This window comes from Podarcis cretensis, assembly GCF_951804945.1.
Source record: "Podarcis cretensis genome assembly, chromosome: 8".
Classification (NCBI taxonomy): Eukaryota; Metazoa; Chordata; class Lepidosauria; order Squamata; family Lacertidae; genus Podarcis; species Podarcis cretensis.
Genome location: NC_137177.1, coordinates 25,585,948 through 25,602,797, shown reverse-complemented (window position 1 = coordinate 25,602,797; position 16,850 = coordinate 25,585,948). Strand labels below are relative to the sequence as shown.

The window sequence follows — 16,850 nt, the reverse complement described above, 5'->3', positions numbered from 1 at the left end:
GGGGAACCGGGTTTGCGGCCCCGCTCCTCCACATGCAGCTGCTGGGTGACCTTGGGCCAGTCACACTTTTTTGAAGTCTCTCAGCCCCACTCACCTCACAGAGTGTTTGTTGTGGGGGAGGAAGGGAAAGGAGAATGTTAGCCGCTTTGAGACTCCTTAAAGGGAGTGAAAGGCGGGATATCAAATCCAAACTCTTCTCTTCTTCTCCCCATTAGCCACCCAAATGTCTAAGGACTTGCCCCATAGCTGCTGCTGTTTTCCTTATCCCGAGTTTTTCACATGCTGCTATTTTTCTGCATGGATGAACTGTTTCTTCTGTAGTTTTTGATGAAGCTAGTACATGGGCTTTTCACCGTAAACAGCAGAATCACTGTTTCCCATTGCATATGCATGCTTTAGATACTACACCTTGGGTTGTATTCAAAGCAGCCCAGTTGAAATTAATGGACCTCGTCATGCCCTTTAATTTCAATGGGTGTACTCGAGTAGAAGTTAACTGAATGCAACCCCTTATAACTGCCATGTGCAATGGTGTATAGAGAAATTAACATGTTGCTGTAAGCTAGCATTGGCAAAGTATTGTGAACTAGCCCAAATCCACTTATAGAAGGTCAACAGAACTCAAACCAACTGTATCACCCTGTCCCAAAAAATAAATTTGAGGCCCTGCTTCATGTAATACCTTAAATTGGGTAGTGTATCAGAAATAGGCTACATGTAATTCAAGTGTGTGGTCCTGATTTTCTCCTGTAACATGCTTTTTCACAACCCAACAGTAAAGGAGGCCTCCTGCTTCAAGCATATGTCCGCCAAGTGTGTTACTGCAAACCACCCAGAAGAATGCAGTTTGGACATGCCATCAGTGAATAGGTGGGTTTCCCAGCATCAGATATGCAGAAAGGTAGATTTCCCCTCCCCCACACATGAAATAAATGCAGCTACAAACTCAACTCAAGTCCTCACTGTGGCTTCTGCTGATGCTCTTTCAAGTAAAGATGGTGAAATGCAGCTCTCTGGATGAGATGGTGTGTACCGAATACAATAAATGGCATTGGCAAAATGAAAATGATGCTTCAGAGCCTATTACTAACCTTTGCTATTATAATTGAAATGTACGGTATATGGTTTATCTCTTGGAAAAGCATCGAAAACAGTGGAAACGTTTGAATCAGGGGGTTGTAAACAACTAGGTTCAATTCAGAGTAGACCCACTGAAAGTAATGGATCTAAGTTTGTCTTGTCCTTTAATTTCAGTGGGTTTACTTTTGAGTAGCCACATGTGTAGAATAGATTCCTTTAGCTCTATCTTGCATTAGCTATAGACTAACATTGGATACAAGCCTAAGAATTTGAACCACCAGCCGTTAAATTGGATTACTGAGTGTACAGTTTTCGTAAGAGGTGACATCTTAGCAGGGCCTCTGCATATTCTATAGCAGCAACATAAAGTGCAGAATTTAGCATCCTGGCAGTTTATACAGCCTTTAGCATAAACATGTAATAAAGACTGAATCTAAACAATTGCTCAGATGTAAGTCCAATGTCGCCTGCTCCCAAGTGTGCATCAACCTTAGTTTTGGAGCAATTGGCTCTTTATAACTGAGTGTTCTCCAACATGTCTCCACCACCACATTTTCTATGCACTGATGATCTGACATTGCTACCATGGTTCCAAAATGGTGATTTTTGTTGTTCCCTGTTAAGTCATCTATAAATGCAACATATTTGCTGGATAATGGGAGATGTCCTAGAGCCTAGAAATCCACCAAACAGGCAAGGGAACATTTGCACTGACAAGAAGGCAGGTGCTATCAAATAATTATAAAGTCTGTTTGGGAATGGCTTTTATTCAGATGCTTGCTTGCCATTATTGTCTGCTTGAGAGGGATGACTGAATTTTGCTGTGCAGCAGGGGAGCTGTAGGAGATTACCTTTTACCCACAGAGGTGGGATTTTACCTATGGGAGACAATACCCTCCAACCACCTGCTAACACTTCCAAACTTCGCTTCTGTCAACACTTTACCCACCCTGCCACCTAAAACTGATAATCTAGTTCTGCAAGTATAAAGATGGCTGTATTTTCCTTTATTTCTGTTCTCTACCTTGCAAGGAACCCATGCGTTTCAATTAGTGCTTGGGACAGATATAAATAACTGGTCGCTGTTGTATTATCAAAGGGGTAGCATTCACTGGCCTCTTCCACAACATGCCTTCTTGCAACCTGTCTCTGCACTAAGCATGACTGAACCTAATTCGCCAAAGCACCTCTTCCCAGTCCATCCAAAACTCTTGTATGTGGCCGGTTGTACCATCTTCATTTTTCGTAAAGAAGAGTTCTGATTAATCTGGAAGTTTGATCATTACCCAAGTCGTATTGTCTGTGTGACTATAAAAGCCTTGTCATTTTCCCTATCACCTTCAGGCATCTCCTTGAGACAACAGGAGTAGAGAAAGTGAATTTGAAATAGTGTTTACTTGTATCCACAGATCTTCTGTAGACTATTAGGCACCAATGCTATTTCCTCCTAAAAGCAGGTGATCAAAGTGTATCAAGAGTTCTCAAACTGATCAGCCAAAGAGGATAGGTTAATGAAGGTGTTCACAAATCAGGCGGTGAGCTAACATGATGATTATGGTTTAGGCAAGCTTTTCAGGGAGAGCAGGTCCATAATACCTCCACACATTTCAAGCCTCTTCCGCAGCAGAGGTAAAAACAGGAGATGGCAAGAGTTGGGGGTATGTGGGGAAGCAATAGATGGGTGGAGCAAGGTTGAAACCAGGTAGACCAGGTGCAAAAAACATTTCCAGAGATGTGTGGTACGCAGAAATGAAAGGTATATGTTGCAGTAATTGTCAGTATGCCAAAGGGAGCCTCAGATCAATGTTCTCTGCCTTCATTCTGCAAGGATTTTACTCTCCCATAGGTTAGCAATAACAAAAGGGAATACACCTTTGCTTATACACATGCCTATAAAAGCCTTTTATAGCCTTCATTGCTTTCTAGATGAATGGCTCATGGACAGCATGCATGGGTTATTGTACAAAAGGGCCCATGCACTTTCCCAGAGGCAGTTGACATTTGCTAGCAGGAACATTTCTTGCCCGCTTCCTGGGCCTGGGCCTCAGGTTGTGCCAAGGGTGGCAGTTTGCTTTTCACCCCGTCCCACTGTTCACTGGGTCTCATTTTCCCGCTTTTCAGAGCCTCGTATATTCCCATAGTCAAGATCTGGAAAGCCTCCCCCACATTCCTGTTGCTCTTCGCAGACGTTTCAATGTACTTGGCCTCCAGCAAAGTGGCCAGTTTCTCCGCCTCCTTTTGTCCAACCTTCCTCTCGGCCTCCAAATCGCTCTTGTGCCCAACCAGCACAAAGACAATGTGGTGAGGCTTCACCGTGTCCATCACTTCCTGGTGCCACTTCCGGATGCTTTCGAAGGATGCTCTGTTGGCCAGGTCAAACACCAGCACACCTCCAGCGGAGTTGCGGTAATAGGAACGTGTCACGGACCTAAGTCAGGAAACACAAAGAAGGAAACTCATTCTCACTTGGGTCACCTTCGTACAATCAATCACCTTAGGACATTATATACTGGTTTATATACTGGGGATGCGGGTGGCGCTGTGGTCTAAACCACTGAGCTTCCTGCTGATCAGAAGGTTGGTGGTTCAAATCCCTGTGATGGGGTGAGCTCCCATTGCTCTGTCACAGCTCCTGCTAACCTAGCAGTTGGAAAGCACACCAGTGCAAGTAGATAAATAGGTACTGCTGTGGCAGGAAGGTAAATGGCATTTCTGTGTGCTCTGGTTTCTATCACGGTGTCCCATTGCACCAGAAGCGGTTTAGTCATGCTGGCCACATGACCTGGAAAGCTGTCTGTGGACAAATGCTGGCTCTCTTGGCCTGAAAGTGAGATGAGCGCTGCACCCCCATAGTCACCTTTGACTGGACTTAACCGTCCAGGGGTCCTTTACCTTTTTACCTTATACTGGCTTAGTGTTTTTAATCTTTATTGGCATAATATGTTGCTTTGGATAGAAGAGGGCTATGAATGGAAGAGAACACAAGGCCTAAGATGAAAGATGGATTGAATAAGGTTTGGAACACATTGTGTATTGTTAAACTCACCTAAGAAGGGCATGGCAGCTTGGCCAAGTCCAGAAATTAAGTTGGAATTCATTTGCTGAATATTGGAATATATAGCAAACAATATTACCGCATAAGTTATTGATGGAGTTACATAGTTTGGTTACTGATGTCCAAGGCTTGTATCAGAAGCAACTTGTTGCTGCATTTGATGGGCTTTGACCAGATTTCCCTCAGGGTCCCTACCAACTCTATAGCACAACAATTTAGGCTTGTGCTAATGGAATAAATGCATTGGATACCATCCTGAGTCATTTTATGTCTGATGTGTAAATTACGTAAACAATTCCAGCATTAAAGGTAAAGGTAAAGGTACCCCTGCCCGTACGGGCCAGTCTTGACAGACTCTGGGGTTGTGCGCCCATCTCACTTAAGAGGCCGGGGGCCAGCGCTGTCCGGAGACACTTCCGGGTCACGTGGCCAGCGTGACAAAGCTGCTCTCGTGAGCCAGCACCAGCGCAGCACACGGAAACGCCGTTTACCTTCCCGCTATAAAGCGGTCCCTATTTATCTACTTGCACTTAGGGGTGCTTTCGAACTGCTAGGTGGGCAGGTGCTGGGACCGAAAGACGGGAGCTCACCCCGCCACGGGGATTCGAACCGCCGACCATACGATCGGCAAGTCCTAGGCACTGAGGTTTTACCCACAGCCAGCATTAGTTAATTATTATTTTAGTGTCAAAGTTAGTTAACAAAATTGCATTAAAACAAAATTGCATTAAAGCAGCATTAAAATATATGCCAGATGGAAATGAGTCTTCATGAGTCCAACAAAATATTTCACAAACAGCTGTTTTATGAGACAGAAGAAGGAAATACAAATAGAGACGCCTTTCAGGAAAGGGAGGAACCCTTCCTATTTAATCAGTTTTGAGTCTACAGAATGAGGAGTTACTCATATAAACAACTGTCGTATGTCTGCAGCACACCTTGGATGCTTCCAGGCCTTTTTTGGGGGGGGGGTGATTCAGTCACAAATGAACAAATTCAGATTGCACAATTATAGCTGGTTGGGAGGTATTGCACAACAAAACCTGCTTAATCCCCCAAATCAGACTTTTTGCCATAAGGAAAGTAACAAGATAATGGGGAACCTGTAACCCACCAGATGTTGGACTCCAAGTGATGGGAATTTTAGTTCAGCAACATGTGGAGGGCCCCAAGTGTGTGAAAACCAGCCTCATATAACCAACATGCTTAAGTTTAATTAATGCATGAAGGGGTTCTGCCAGGCTTAGCTGGGGTCACTCCCCTTCACCTTGGGAGATATTCAAGTCTAGTGTTGTACCTCAGTCTATCTGAGAAGCTCAGCATGTAAAGAGGTCTGAGCTGGTTGCTCAGAGCTCATGGCTCTGACAAGCCTTTCTTGAGTTCATAGACCAATAATCTAGGAACTTTCACCACTGTGACTAAGCCCAGTTCCACTGCCTGCACAACTTTTCTGAATGCTGTATGGAAAAGCACATGAATCTGACCTTTGGAGTTTGTAAGTAAACCATTTTTAATTCATCAAATGAATGGTATTTTTCTACGTTGGGGAAGAGGGGAACTTTGGAATAAATTTGCAATGGCATATTTTAAAAGCCTATATTTCCACAATTGACTTTGTTGCATATTTTGTGATTTGATCTCTCTCACAAAAGAGTACGGTACTTGTCCCAAACTTTGATTTTGGCACCCAGGAATTCTCTTTTTTACATACCTATTCTATTCCTTACCGCCAAGTTCTTTTCCCCACTGCTAGACAAGTTCCCCATCATCTCATGTGAAAGCCCTTCAACAACTTGAAAGTGGCTGTCATATCACCTCCTCATTTCTCTCTCCTTACTACAGATAAGACTTCCATTCTAAACTCACCTGAACCGCTCTTGCCCAGCTGTATCCCAAAACTGTAGTTTGATGTGCAGGTCAGGCTCAATCTCCAGGAAGTGAACATAAAAATCCACACCCACAGTTTGATTCATGGACTCAAGGAAGACCCCTTCGGCGTAGCGCTTCAGGAGGCAGGATTTTCCCACAGTGGAGTCCCCCAACATGATAATCCGGAACTGGTAGTGCCAGAGCGAATCCACTGCCATCCGGAGACTGGGGGAGAGGGGAGAAGAAAGCTGGAGAGGCAAGTGGAAACGCTCGTACAGTGGCACAAACTAGGCACTCCACTCCCCGTGTCAAGATTTATCCAGCCACACGGCCAAGTAGAAAACGCTGTTCTTGAGCTCCAACAGAAGTGGAAAACTGGTTCAGGCTTGTTGTAGGTGAAAGCAGATTGGTCGCATCTACAGTCTGGGGCTGACGGCTGTTTCATTTCATGTTCAGGCAGGCAGCTGCTAAGCCAGCCTGGATGTTCATAACTCGCCCTTTTTCTGCCCCACCCTGAGAATGTGCAACGTTTATGGGAGGGGAAGCCAGGCAGAGAGGAAGCACATTTCACATATATTCTACGGGCAACAGCACCCTTTCTTCTTTCTGGTAGCAAAAAGATAATATTTCTGGGCCAGCAGTCAGAGCATCGGGAGAATACATTAAACCCTTTCAGAGCTCTAATGAGAAAACACATCACTCTCATTAGAACGTATCAGATGTTATCTATGTATGTGTGAGTGTGAGTGTACACGCCCTTTCTCTAGGAAAAGTGCCAAACCTTAGAATTTAGAAAACAAAAACAAAATGGGGACCTACATGGGTGCATATTTACTTGGAAGTAAGTACCCTTGCATGGGATTGCAGCCTCACTGCCCTTCAGTCACTATTGCTTTCTTTTGTCTGTGCTTAATCTTCCAACAATCAGTTTCATTGGTTGTCCACAAGAGAGGGAGAAAAACTTTTCTCTAGTCCCTTTCTCCATGCCATGTGTAATTTTATACACCTCTATCCTATCTCAACCTACCTTTTATCTACATTTTAAAAGCCCCAAATGTTGCAACCTTTCCTCACACGATCGCTGGATCATGTTGGCTGCCCTTTTCTGACCCTTTTCCAACCACAATATCCTTTTTGAGGAGAGGCAGCTAGAACTGTATACAGTGCTCCAAAGTGCAGTTGCGCCATAGATCTGTATAACGGCAGTGGTGTAGCGTGGGCTGCCAGTGCCCGGGGCCACATGGAAGGGTGAGTGGATGGGAGGGAAATGGATGGAGTACACATGCACATCCAACTTCCTAATGCTGTCCGCATTACCAGGAGATCATAGCCACACAGATAAGGAAAGATGAGCTGTTCCGTTTTCTGGAGAGGTCACTTCCTGTTTCACGTGGGGAAGCCATTTTCAACAGAGCCCAGAGACAGAAGAGTGCAGCCGTATTGAGGCAGCACCAGATGTTGAAATTTTGCTCCCCTAACCATTTTACGCCCCTGGGGCCCCCTCCCCACCACACTATGCCACTGTATAATGGTGTTAAGATGTTGGCAGCTTTGTTTCCAGCTCCTTTCCCTAGAATTCAAATTGTAATACTGTGCAGGAAAAAAATGCAATATAAGAAAAAAAATAGAAGCAGTAAAAATGCAGCTAAAAATCAATACGAATATTTAAAGCTGCCTCCTGCCTTCAATCACAAATCCACAGACATATTGCAGACCACCTTAATGATGCTCGTGGACCACTGGTAATGGGTGGTCTGCAGCATCAGGACCTCTGTGCTAGGTACATCAGGTCATGGCCAATATCCTCATGCAGGACCAACAGCTGCCGTCTGGTTTGCAGGAAGCACATCCCAGGTAAAGGCAGGAATACCATCTCTGCACATAGAGACTGGGCTTTAACTAGCCACCATCTACAGGAGATTTCTTACCCTCCCTCTTTCCCATCAGCTCTGGCCCTTAGAGGTACTGCATTTTCCAAGGTTTCTTTCTGTGAGGCCAGTTCTCCAGCATAATAGAAAAAGACAGCTCTGGTTTCCAGGGGAGATGTGTCAAGGGAGACATTCCTGGCATGGGTGTTTCTTCTTTTGGGCTGTCATCAGGCTGACTCTCCTGTAGAAGTTCTACTACAGGAAAGGTTCAGCCTAGTATGGTGACATTTTGGTGCAGCACCAATTCTGTCCCCAAGGTGCAAAATAGCAAGTGGAGTGAAGTGGGGGGTATATTTTATCCAAACTGCCCTAGTTATGTGGAAGCTTTCCCCCTGCCCTCATTTCTGGGTTAAGTCAGTGCAGATCAGGGATTTGGAAACAGAAGTAACCGCCCAGGAATTAATTTAAAGCACAGGTGACCATGAATCTCATTCCTCCTTGTCATCCCGCCCTGAAGTGTCTCAAGCGTTAAGATAAAGGAGCGGGGCTATCAAACATTTTGTGCTGGAAAAGTATGTAAATGCTGCAGACTAGGCAGAAACCCTGGGGAGTCTGACTCATACGTGCAAAAGTGTTAGAATGAAGTCGTGGGTATTGTAAGGAGATTCCCCGCTTAACCTTGTCAGTCAGGAGGTTAACTATACAGTATCAAAAACAAAAAGGGCTGAGAGCTGCCTGAGCAGGAATTAAAGGAGTTCCACAACTTATTCTGTGGAAAACTTTAGTTATTATATCTATTATTACATTTATCTTTTCTCCAAAGAGCTCAAGATGGTATGCTCTCCATTTTATCCTCACAACAACCCTGTGAGGTAGGTTAGGCTGAGAGACAGTGACAGGCCCAAAGCCACTCAGTGGGCTTCATGGCTCTGCAGGGATTTGAACTCTAGTCTCCCAGCTCCTAGGTCAGCACTCTAACCCCTACTCCACACTGCCTCTCTCTTTAGACACCTTTTCCCTCAGAAACAAGCAGGGGCAGTGAACTGTTGGGGCAGAGACCACAGTCGAATATTTTCCAAATCTCTCTCTCTTCTGAAGCCACTGGAAGAGAAGGAGCAGAATGTCCCTTCTTTGTCTCATGTCTACCATCTCCAAAGCCCCGAGGGGGTCAGAGCGGAGTTTTTCAAATGGCAACAGCAGAAGAACCTGTTTGATTAAAAAATAAGAATTGCCTCATGAATTCACGAGGATTCAAAAAGGGGTTTCCCATCAAAGATGACTTTGTTATATTTATATTCAGAGGTGTTTTCAAGGGCAACAGCAAGGAGACTCTGAGAAGCTTGTCGTTTAAATAAATAAGAATTGCCTCATGACAAATTTGACCCAATTCCATGCCCTTGCTGCTCTTCTTATCTTTAAACTGGAACTTCCTCCTGCAGCTTCTAAAGAACTAACTTCACAATTCATCATTGCTGCAAGATGGGCAGACAGAACTCTCTCTGGGAAGATGCTGAGGGAACGGACGCCTCAAATTTGGCATCTCATGCTGATGGAGAAAAAAATTGACTTAAGAGCAAGAAGGAAAAACGCCACAATGACTCTTACAAGGTTTGAACAGACTTTACTTTGCATGCAATGTCTAAGGAGTGGCTGGGGCAACCCAGTCAGATGGGTGAGGTATAAGCATATTATTGTTATTGTTATCATCATCCTCTGCCACCTGCCGTTCACAGAAATCTAAACACTCTTTGTCCTGAGTGGGGTGAGGACACAAGTTTGGGGATGAATATGCTTGCTTGTATTGCTTTGGATATATGAAAAATTAATAATATTTTTATGGTGGCGGGAGAATTGCCTTATGAATCTATGAGGTGTGGAAGGATTCCCCCAGCAGATGGCACTATAGCTGCCTTGGTTCCTGATGATGTGATTCATAAAATAAATAAATAAAACTAAAATATGAGATTATCCTATATAAGTCTTATGAGGTTGGCGGTTCGAATCCCCGCGACGGGGTATGCTCCCGTTGCTCACTCCCAGCTCCTGCCAACCTAGCAGTTCGAAAGCACGTCAAAGTGCAAGTAGATAAATAGGTACCGTTCCTGCAGGAAGGTAAACGGCGTTTCTGTGTGCTGCTCTGGTTCGCCAGAAGCGGCATAGTCATGCTGGCCACATGACCCGAAAGCTGTACGCCAGCTCCCTCGGCCACTAAAGCGAGATGAGCGCCGCAACCCCAGAGTTGTCTGCAACTGGACCTAATGGTCAGGGGTCCCATTACCTCTACCTTTTACCGTAAGTCTCATGAGACTTCAACTAGTACTATGTCACTTTTTTTACCATGGTTTTCAGATCTTTTGCCTAAATAATCCCTTGAATATGCACCTCGGTAGGGTGTGTATGTCTCATCATGAGCCTAAGCCTAACAGGTACATTAATTTCACTAAATTTCTACTTTGAGCAGGGCTAGTATTGGATACAACCCCATGAGTTTAATTTACAGTATTTTAAGAATTAAATGATAGCTTTAGTTTACATTAAACTTACTATAGAAAAGTGGCAAATAGAGAAACTAAGCATAAATCAGCAGTATGAATTTATTTTATTGTTTTGAAATCAGCACCCTTGTTTCACATTAAAATGGGACTCTAGCATTCCCAGCATCCCCAGATGAAAATCTTTCTTTCTTTCTTGTATTCTCAAATATAGTGGAATGTTGACTCTATCTAAATGACTGAACTCTGAATATCCTTGCACCCATTATCTTTTCCCCACCCCAACTATAAACAAATATTCCCCTTACAATTTCCCAGCTCTTTACACAGCAAATTATGCTTAGCTTTTCTGCAGAACAATTGAAGAATACGCTCTCATAATCTGAACATTTCAAAGCAATTCAGATGCATTTTAGCAGACCACTTGCATTGAAAGGTCAGTGTGGCAAGCTTTTCAGCTGCAAACAATTGTTTTCCAGATTCTCTCCTATCTGCTCTGGTGCTATCCAAACCATTTTTGACTCCCGTGTCTGTTTGGGTATCTCTGGTTTCCATACAGCAGAGGTGAGCCACCAGTGGCCACAGGGCCAAATGCAGCCTCATTTCCAGTAGGTGGCAAGAGGGGAAAATGAAGGCAGGGAGGGGGTTCATCACTTGGGCTCTGGCCTTAGAATCACAGAATTGTAGAGTTGGAAAGGGACCCTGAGGATCATCTAGTCCAACCCCCTGCGATGCAGGAATATGCAGGTGTCCCATACAGGGATCGAACTTGCGACCTTAGCATTATCAGCACCACGCTCTAGCCACCTGAGCTATCCAGACCTTGCCTACTCTTGACTTCAGCTCTGCCCTTCATAAGCATGCGTCCCACAACAGTCTTGAATGCTGATGAGTGAATGTCACTCTGGGAGTCAACCAGTCATTGAGGCCCTCTGCATTGCATCTCAGAACCTTGGCTATGAAAGAGTTCCACTCATTTCTCCTCTTTAGAGCCCACCCACTGCCCCCTTCCAACCATGTCTCACTCCTTGACTTTGGTTAGCAATTGCATTTTTCTTGTGGGGCCTTCTTCCTTCTCTGAAGACCGCTAGTTCTCTTCTTATGGATCACCTTCACACCATCCCACCCTTCTTGCAGGTCAATCTCCTTGTTTCTCAGAGCATCGTAGATAGCATTGGTGATGGTCGCAAAAGCCAAATCTATATTGAGGTTGTCCTTGGCGGACGTTTCAATAAATTGCGTGCCCAAAGAAATGGCCAGTCCCTCTGCTTCTTCAACTGTGACTCTGTTCATTGACTGAAGGTCACTTTTGTGGCCAACCAAGAGGAAGACGACCTTCTCCATAACACTGGTCACTTCATGGTACCAATCAAAGATGCTCTCAAAGGACCTCCGGTTGGTCATATCGAAGACCAAGAGCACACCCACTGCATTCCGGTAGAAGGATCTGGTGATGCACCTAAGAACAGAAGCAGCAGATTAATTAATTTAACCTTCTTCCAATATATCATGGAGACTTTCTTTAAGTCACTTGTCTCGTTACCAAATGCCAACTCTTCGTAACCATCTCCAGGACTTTGTTCTGGAGCAATGATAGTGACAAAGTATCTTCTGAGATGTAAGCACAGAACTCCCATTTGCCTTTACAGATATTGCTAAACTACATTAGCAAAACATATCCACAAAGTCTTCAGAAATCTATTGATGCTGAGCAATGTCAATTTTATAGTACAATGTAGTCTTAGTGCGGGAGGAAGAATTCTGCCTTGAGCAACTTGGAGAAAAGACCTGATATAAATGTATTGAGTAAAATAAATAACATATACTCACATAATTTTCCTATGATATCTAAACCACCTTTGGGACTTTGCTAAATTATTAGCCACAGCATTTTCCTTGAGGCAAGGAGTTCCATGGTTCAGCTTTCCTCAAGCTAAGCACAGACATGTGATATGGAACAACTCAACCTCTCTATTTTAGGCAGAATTTGATTAGAGAGGCTTGAAGTGGAGAAGGCTTTTTCTTTTATATTTTTTCCTTCCCACTGCCACATGTTTCTCAAAATATTTTTACCCATCTCTTATCATTTCATTTCCCTTTCTCCTTCCACACTCAGCTCAAAAAGAAAAAAACCCTGCCACTTTCTTCCATCCCTTCTCTCTGGCCCTTTTACATTCACTTCTTCATACTGTAACAATTTCCTTTCTTATTCCTTCCTTTCTTTTTGCCATTTTGGTTATTGATAAATATTGACATTTTATTTCAGTTTCTAATTTCCTGAAACATCTCCTTTCCTTCCTTACCTCCCTGCCATGCCTTTATCTCCCAGTCCAGCTCATGGCTAATGGCAGGGTAAGCAAGTGAGGAGACTCCTATAGGATTTACAACCACATAAACAAGCAGAGATTCTACATACAAATCTTATCTCTGAAGAGGAGCTGATATGACAGTGCCATTGTTTGCAGTAAAATTAGCAAGAAAAAGGGAGTTGGTAAGGTTGTGTCAATAACTGAGTGGATCAGTAAGCAAGGTCAGACATTCCAAGGAGATAAGATGGCCTCTGGGATTACTTGAGATCAATGCCCTCAGGCTTCTAGTCACTGAATGGGATCAATTTCTCAACTCTGCAAAAGAACAATAACAACAGACAATCTTGAAGTATCCCCCACCCCACCCCACCCCACAGCACAACACTCAGCTATACACTACCCTCCCTTCAGCTGTTTTTTCACCGATTCTGTGAAAAACACAGGGAACTTTTGTGCAGAGTGCCAACAGAAATCTAACCAAGATTGCTAGAGGGAGTACAGAAAGCAAAGTTCATTATTCAGCCCAGAATGATTCGCAAATACTCATGATTCTCAAAAATATGCACAAACATCTAGTTTCTGACCAAACCCAGAGACAGTTTAAAGTGAGCTGGTGAGATCAGTGTGGCGTAGTGGTTAGTGCAGAGCTTTCCAAACTGTGTGTCGCGACATGTTAGTGTGTCAGCTGCAGTGTGTTGGTGTGTCGTGCAAACACTCCCTGCGCTCCTCCCAGGGCTGGAAAGGGGTTAGTTTAACCTTTGTTTGCTAGTAAAAACTGTGTCGCAAAATGATGCATGTCTAAAAAGTGTGTCACCAACATGAAACGTTCGGAAGGCTCTGGGTTAGTGTGTCTAGGACCCGGGAGAGCAGGTTCAAATCCCCACTTGAGCAGGAACCTCGCTGCATGACCCTGGCCTGGGCCAGTCATTGCCTCTCATCCTAACCTACCTGTAGGGATTGCTTTAGCCATTAACTGAGGAGGGGGTGAACCACATACACCACTGTGAGCTCCTTTGAGAAATTGTCTCAGATTGCTCTGCAGAACCCTGTGTCACCTGAATCAATGACCATGGGATGACAACACACTAACCATGAGCAAAGCACTGTACACATTCTAAGTAATTATATAAAGATTCCTTTGTGCAACTTTGAGGAGCTGTGCCTTTGCTGCTGGAACTTTTTTCAGTACCACATGAGCTCAATTATCCACTACTTTCTTGCTTAGGAACACCAGGCTTACTTGGGGGGTGGGGGAAGGTTTGGTCCTCCAGACGTTGCTGGCCTGCAACTCCCATCAACCCTTGCTACTGCCTGGGGCTGATGGGAGTTGGAGCCCAACATCTGGCAGTTTCCCCTGGTACTGATGAATAAATGAAGCCTGAGCTGAACTCACTGCCCAGCCTTCTCCCCCTGGGATGCAGGTCCCCAGTTAATCCCTTCCTTGTTCCTGTAGTGTAGGGTGTTTCCTAAGATCTACAGACAGATTGGAACTAATGTGTTCCCTAGCTGTTTCCGGGGTTGTCATTCTTTTTCTCCTGGCCTAATGCGCCTTACAGGGTTAGTGTGAAGATAGGGCTGCCATATTTTGAAGAGCAAAAAAAAGAGGACACATTTGCTGACTTCTACTTTTAACTATGGATCGCTATGACGACTCTCATTTTACATACCTATGAAAAAGAGAGTGTGTCCTGGAATAAAAGAGGACATATGGCAACTCTATAGGAGGAAAGGTGGGACAGGAATGTGCTAAATGCTTATTCCCCCTCCCTATTTCATTTCTATTTAATTTCTTAAAATCTCAACTTAATTGCCAAGGATAACACTAGTTTTTTTAATATAAAAAAATTTAGAAATCCAGTACGGGGAATAATAAGTGGAGATGAAATATGTGGGGAATGAAGACGGTATCTGTGGTGCAGCTAGGACATTTTAGACTCTGGACATAGTAGCCTTGAAAGCTCCTCCTACCCCTCCTTTACAGACAGAGTGATATACTTAAAGGTAAAGGTAAAGGTACCCCTGCCTGTACGGGCCAGTCTTGACAGACTCTGGGGTTGTGCGCCCATCTCACTTAAGAGGCCAGGGGCCAGCGCTGTCCGGAGACACTTCCGGGTCACGTGGCCAGCGTGACATCGCTGCTCTGGCCAGAGCCAGAGCCGCACACGGAAACGCCGTTTACCTTCCCGCTGGTAAGCGGTCCCTATTTATCTACTTGCACCCGGAGGTGCTTTCGAACTGCTAGGTTGGCAGGCGCTGGGACCGAGCAGCGGGAGCGCACCCCGCCGCAGGGATTCGAACCGCCGACCTTTCGATCGGCAAGTCCTAGGTGCTGAGGCTTTAACCCACAGCGCCACCTGCGTCCCTGTGATATACTTAGGTTACTTCAAAATGTAGTAAGCCAACCCGGTGCTATCCCCTGACCCACCACGCTCATGGGACCCTGAATACCTGTCTCCAAGTCCTTCTTTCATGGCACCACTGGCTGGCATTCCAGCAGAATCGCCAACCTGGCTGAAATTAAGTGCAGGGAGCAAGGAATGATAAGGACACGAAAGGTCTATGCACCAGAATGGATTGTTGCTAACTGAGCAGTAATGTGATTGGCTTCCAGACCTTATTTCCAGGGCAGTAGGGAAAGGAATTTAGAAAAGGGAAAGGTTTTGGACTGGTAAGAAGCATGTGCATCTTCCCCCACTCATCCTTTGGTCCTACAAGGACTTCCCCGCCTCACCTGAACCTCTCTTGGCCAGCCGTGTCCCAAAGTTGTAGCTTCACCTTGATGCCTGGAGGCAGCTCCATCATCTTGCTGTAGAACTCCACACCCACTGTGGGGCACGGGGATGGAACGAAGCACCCCTCCGTGTAGCATCTGAGCAGAGACGTTTTGCCCACCATGGAGTCGCCCAGCAGAAGGATGCGGAATTGGTAGTGCCAGTTGCCATTTAGGTTACGGGCTGGAGGCGTTTGCGCTAATTCCATCTCAGGAGCTGCTTCCATGGTGGAAGGAGGCTCAGAGGAGCAGCGAAACAGAAGCCTTCATCCAGGCCAGTGCTCAGGAGAGAGACTGGGACCTCCAAGGAACTTGTCCCAACAATCCCAACTGCAGCAGAACTCCAGTTTGATTAGGAGGACTCCAGCCTGATAGGATTAGCCATCTCCCACCCACTGCCTTCAGAACAAAGAGAAGCCAACATCTGCCTGGTTTGAGAACAAGACCCTCTTTCCACACCTCTTTCTGCCCCACCCACAACATTCCCTTAGATACCATTGCCTCTCTCCCACAAAAACAAGCAAGCTTCTGTATCAAATCTCTGTCAAATGCAAGGAGCAAAATGTATGCATGTGTATATATGTTGGGGGCAGGAAACGCAATAGCCTATCAAAGCAATTTCCCTGCTTCTCAAGAGAAAAAGGAACTCCAGTCATAAGAATATCAGCCCTCTGCAATATAAACTGCTGAATCAGATCCCTGTTTTAAGAATGGCGGAACAAAACTGCATTTATCTGTGAAGGCCGTTTTTAGCTCTGCAATTGTTTTTTTTAAATATGTATTTTGCGCACTTTTATTGTTGCATGTATGGTTTGTTGCATTACAATTTTAAATTGTTGTTAGTCACTCTGAGTGGTGGTGCACGGGCATTAACAAGGCAGGACAAAGATATATATATTTCCTGCAGGACAAATACAATATAGATTTTGTACTGAGTACAGTGTGTCTTGCCCAAAGTATTATTATCAAGATCAGGAATTTTAACCATGGAAGAGACAAGAGCTACCATTGATACCCGTATTATAAAGGTCTGGGAATAAATTCTGGTTGAGTAGATCTTCTTGGTTATCCCCCTCCCCACGGCCACCAGTCCTTATTGAATCACCTTCTCTGCACTGGGGATTGAATTTTCCTTTCTCACTATTATTCAATGCTTATCAATTATTACTAAGGCCTGTTTGGTTCCTAAGGGGCAAGTTCTTTAAGCAGGAGCCAGATATTAACTGTTTCCAAGCTCATGTTATCATTTTGAGAGTCAGACTGTACATTTCAGATCAACAGCAACAGTAATTCACTTATAAAGGTAAAAGGTAAAGGTACCCCTGCCCGTACGGGCCAGTCTTGACAGACTCTGGGGTTGTGCGCCCATCTCACTCAAGAGGCCAGGGGCCAGCGCTGTCCGGAGAC

General features: G+C 44.8%; 2 protein-coding genes across 2 annotated transcripts; both read right to left on the bottom strand.

Moving 5' to 3' along the window:
• Positions 1-313: 313 nt before the first annotated feature.
• LOC307221674 (ras-related protein Rab-39B-like) lies at positions 314-6,513 on the bottom strand. Its single transcript, XM_079986430.1, has 2 exons — positions 6,002-6,513; positions 314-3,508 (listed from the first exon to the last, which is right to left on the bottom strand). The coding sequence occupies exons 1-2, from the start codon at positions 6,220-6,222 to the stop codon at positions 3,085-3,087; spliced, it is 645 nt and encodes a 214-aa protein (XP_079842556.1). The 5' UTR covers positions 6,223-6,513; the 3' UTR covers positions 314-3,084.
• Positions 6,514-11,307: 4,794 nt separating this feature from the next.
• RAB42 (RAB42, member RAS oncogene family) lies at positions 11,308-16,229 on the bottom strand. Its single transcript, XM_079986573.1, has 2 exons — positions 15,405-16,229; positions 11,308-11,823 (listed from the first exon to the last, which is right to left on the bottom strand). The coding sequence occupies exons 1-2, from the start codon at positions 15,668-15,670 to the stop codon at positions 11,403-11,405; spliced, it is 687 nt and encodes a 228-aa protein (XP_079842699.1). The 5' UTR covers positions 15,671-16,229; the 3' UTR covers positions 11,308-11,402.
• Between the last annotated feature and the right edge of the window lie 621 nt (positions 16,230-16,850).